Source organism: Gregarina niphandrodes (genome assembly GCF_000223845.1).
Source record: "Gregarina niphandrodes unplaced genomic scaffold scaffold00028, whole genome shotgun sequence".
Lineage (NCBI taxonomy): Eukaryota > Apicomplexa > Conoidasida > Eugregarinorida > Gregarinidae > Gregarina > Gregarina niphandrodes.
In genome coordinates, this window is record NW_011645797.1 from 91,449 (window position 1) to 93,242 (window position 1,794).

At 53.5% G+C, this 1,794-nt stretch overlaps 1 protein-coding gene across 1 annotated transcript; it reads right to left on the bottom strand.

Annotated features, from left to right (window-relative positions):
• On the bottom strand, nucleotides 1-1,794 carry GNI_118110 (hypothetical protein; the record flags this gene model as incomplete). Its single annotated transcript, XM_011133479.1, has 1 exon — nucleotides 1-1,794. A coding segment is annotated over exon 1 (1,792 nt), but the record flags the coding sequence as incomplete, so codon positions are not given.

Consider the following 1,794-nt stretch of genomic DNA (forward strand, 5'->3'; position numbering starts at 1 on the left):
CCCTGGATGAGTCAGTCTGCCTTACACCAGTTTGACTTGCACCAGTTTGGTCCGAACGCACATGCTTCGAGCCATTCTGGCTTGGGTCAACCTGGATTAGGACAGCCTGAATCGGACGAGTCCTGCTTGAGCCACCCTCCACTGGGCGACCCCCGGATGAGTCAGTCTGCCTTACACCAGTTTGACTTGCACCAGTTTGGTCCGAATGCATATGGTTCGAACCATTCTGGCTTGGGTCAACCTGGATTGGGACAGCCTGAGTCGGACGAGTCCTGCTTGAGCCACCCTCCACTGGGTGACTCCTGGGTGAGTCAGTCTGCCTTACACCAGTTTGACTCACACCAGTTTGGTCCCAGAGCGTGTGGTCCGAGCCGTTCTGGCTTTCGTCAGTATTGATTTGGATACTCTGAATCGGACGAGTGCCGACTGGGACAATTAGAATCGGACGAGCCCTGCTTGAGTCACCCTCCCCTGGGTGACTCGTGGAAGCCTCCCTTACACCAGTTTGGCTTGCACCAGTTTGGTCGAAACGCACGTGGTCCGAACCATTCCGGCTTGGGTCAACCTGGATCGGGTCAGCGTTATTAGGCAAGGTGTCGTCATCACCGTCGTCACATAATATATCACTGACTGACGACATTATCGGAGGGGACCAATCTGCCTGTTCGTCTTCTATAGCTGACCAGAAAGTATCGTCGCTGTCATCGCTGTCGCTATCATGATCATTAGCGATGCGACGGGGAATGCGCAGAGGTCCGGCATTGCCCGTCGAGCGACGAAGACCGGTCAGAGCGATCAGCGGCTCTATGAACATTTGTGAGATAGAATAAGAGTTAACGTGGGACCTTCTTCGCTGCCGGTCGCCCCTTGTACGTCCAGACCGACTAGGACGACCCATTGCTTCACGAATATCGAGTTGTGGTTGGCTCCTTCTTCTTCGGTTGCTGCGTAGCCTTCGGTTTATATATTCGAACATAACGTCGTGGGGGTCGTCCTCGCGATCTATCGTGTCGGACATGAATAGTTCCGGATGATCGCATTGAATACGTTCCAATTCAGTACGGCGGCCCGATTGAGTAGGGTTTGGTTGAATCTGATGTTCCAATTGAATCTGGTGTTCCGATTGAATCTGGTGTTCCGATTGAATCTGGTGTTCCGATTGAATCTGGTGGTCCGATTGAATCTGGTGGTCCGATTGAATCTGGTCGCCCGTTTGAATCTGGTGTCCCGATTGAATCTGATGGTCCGATTGAATCTGATGGTCGGATTGAATCTGATGGCCCGATTGAATCCGGTCCTGTTGAACATAATCCGGCTGAATATAGACATCATGTTGGTTGCTGTCAACGCGCATTTGGTGGTCGTCACTGTCATGACGCGAGGTGGACGCGTCGTGACGCGAGGTGGACGCGTCGCTCCGCTCTAGGTCGTGCGGAAGGTGTTCGTAAGAATGGTCGGCGCCATCAATCCGGCGGGGCGTCGTGGAATCCTCTTCCTCCTCCTCCTCTTTACTTTGGTGGTTTTTGTACTTTTTAATTTCGATTTTCCGGTCAGCGCCTAGCATGTGGCGGTTAGTTGTGGTGGTGGTACACATTTCATGATGCAAGTCGGCGCCAGACTGGACCATGCCAGCCGGACGGCTTGTGGTGGTGGTACACATTTCATGATGCAAGTCGGCGCCAGACTGGACCATGCCAGCCGGACGGCTTGTTGTGGTGGTACACATTTCATGATGCAAGTCGGCGCCAGACTGGACCGTGCCAGCCGGACGGCTTGTTGTGGTGGTATACATTT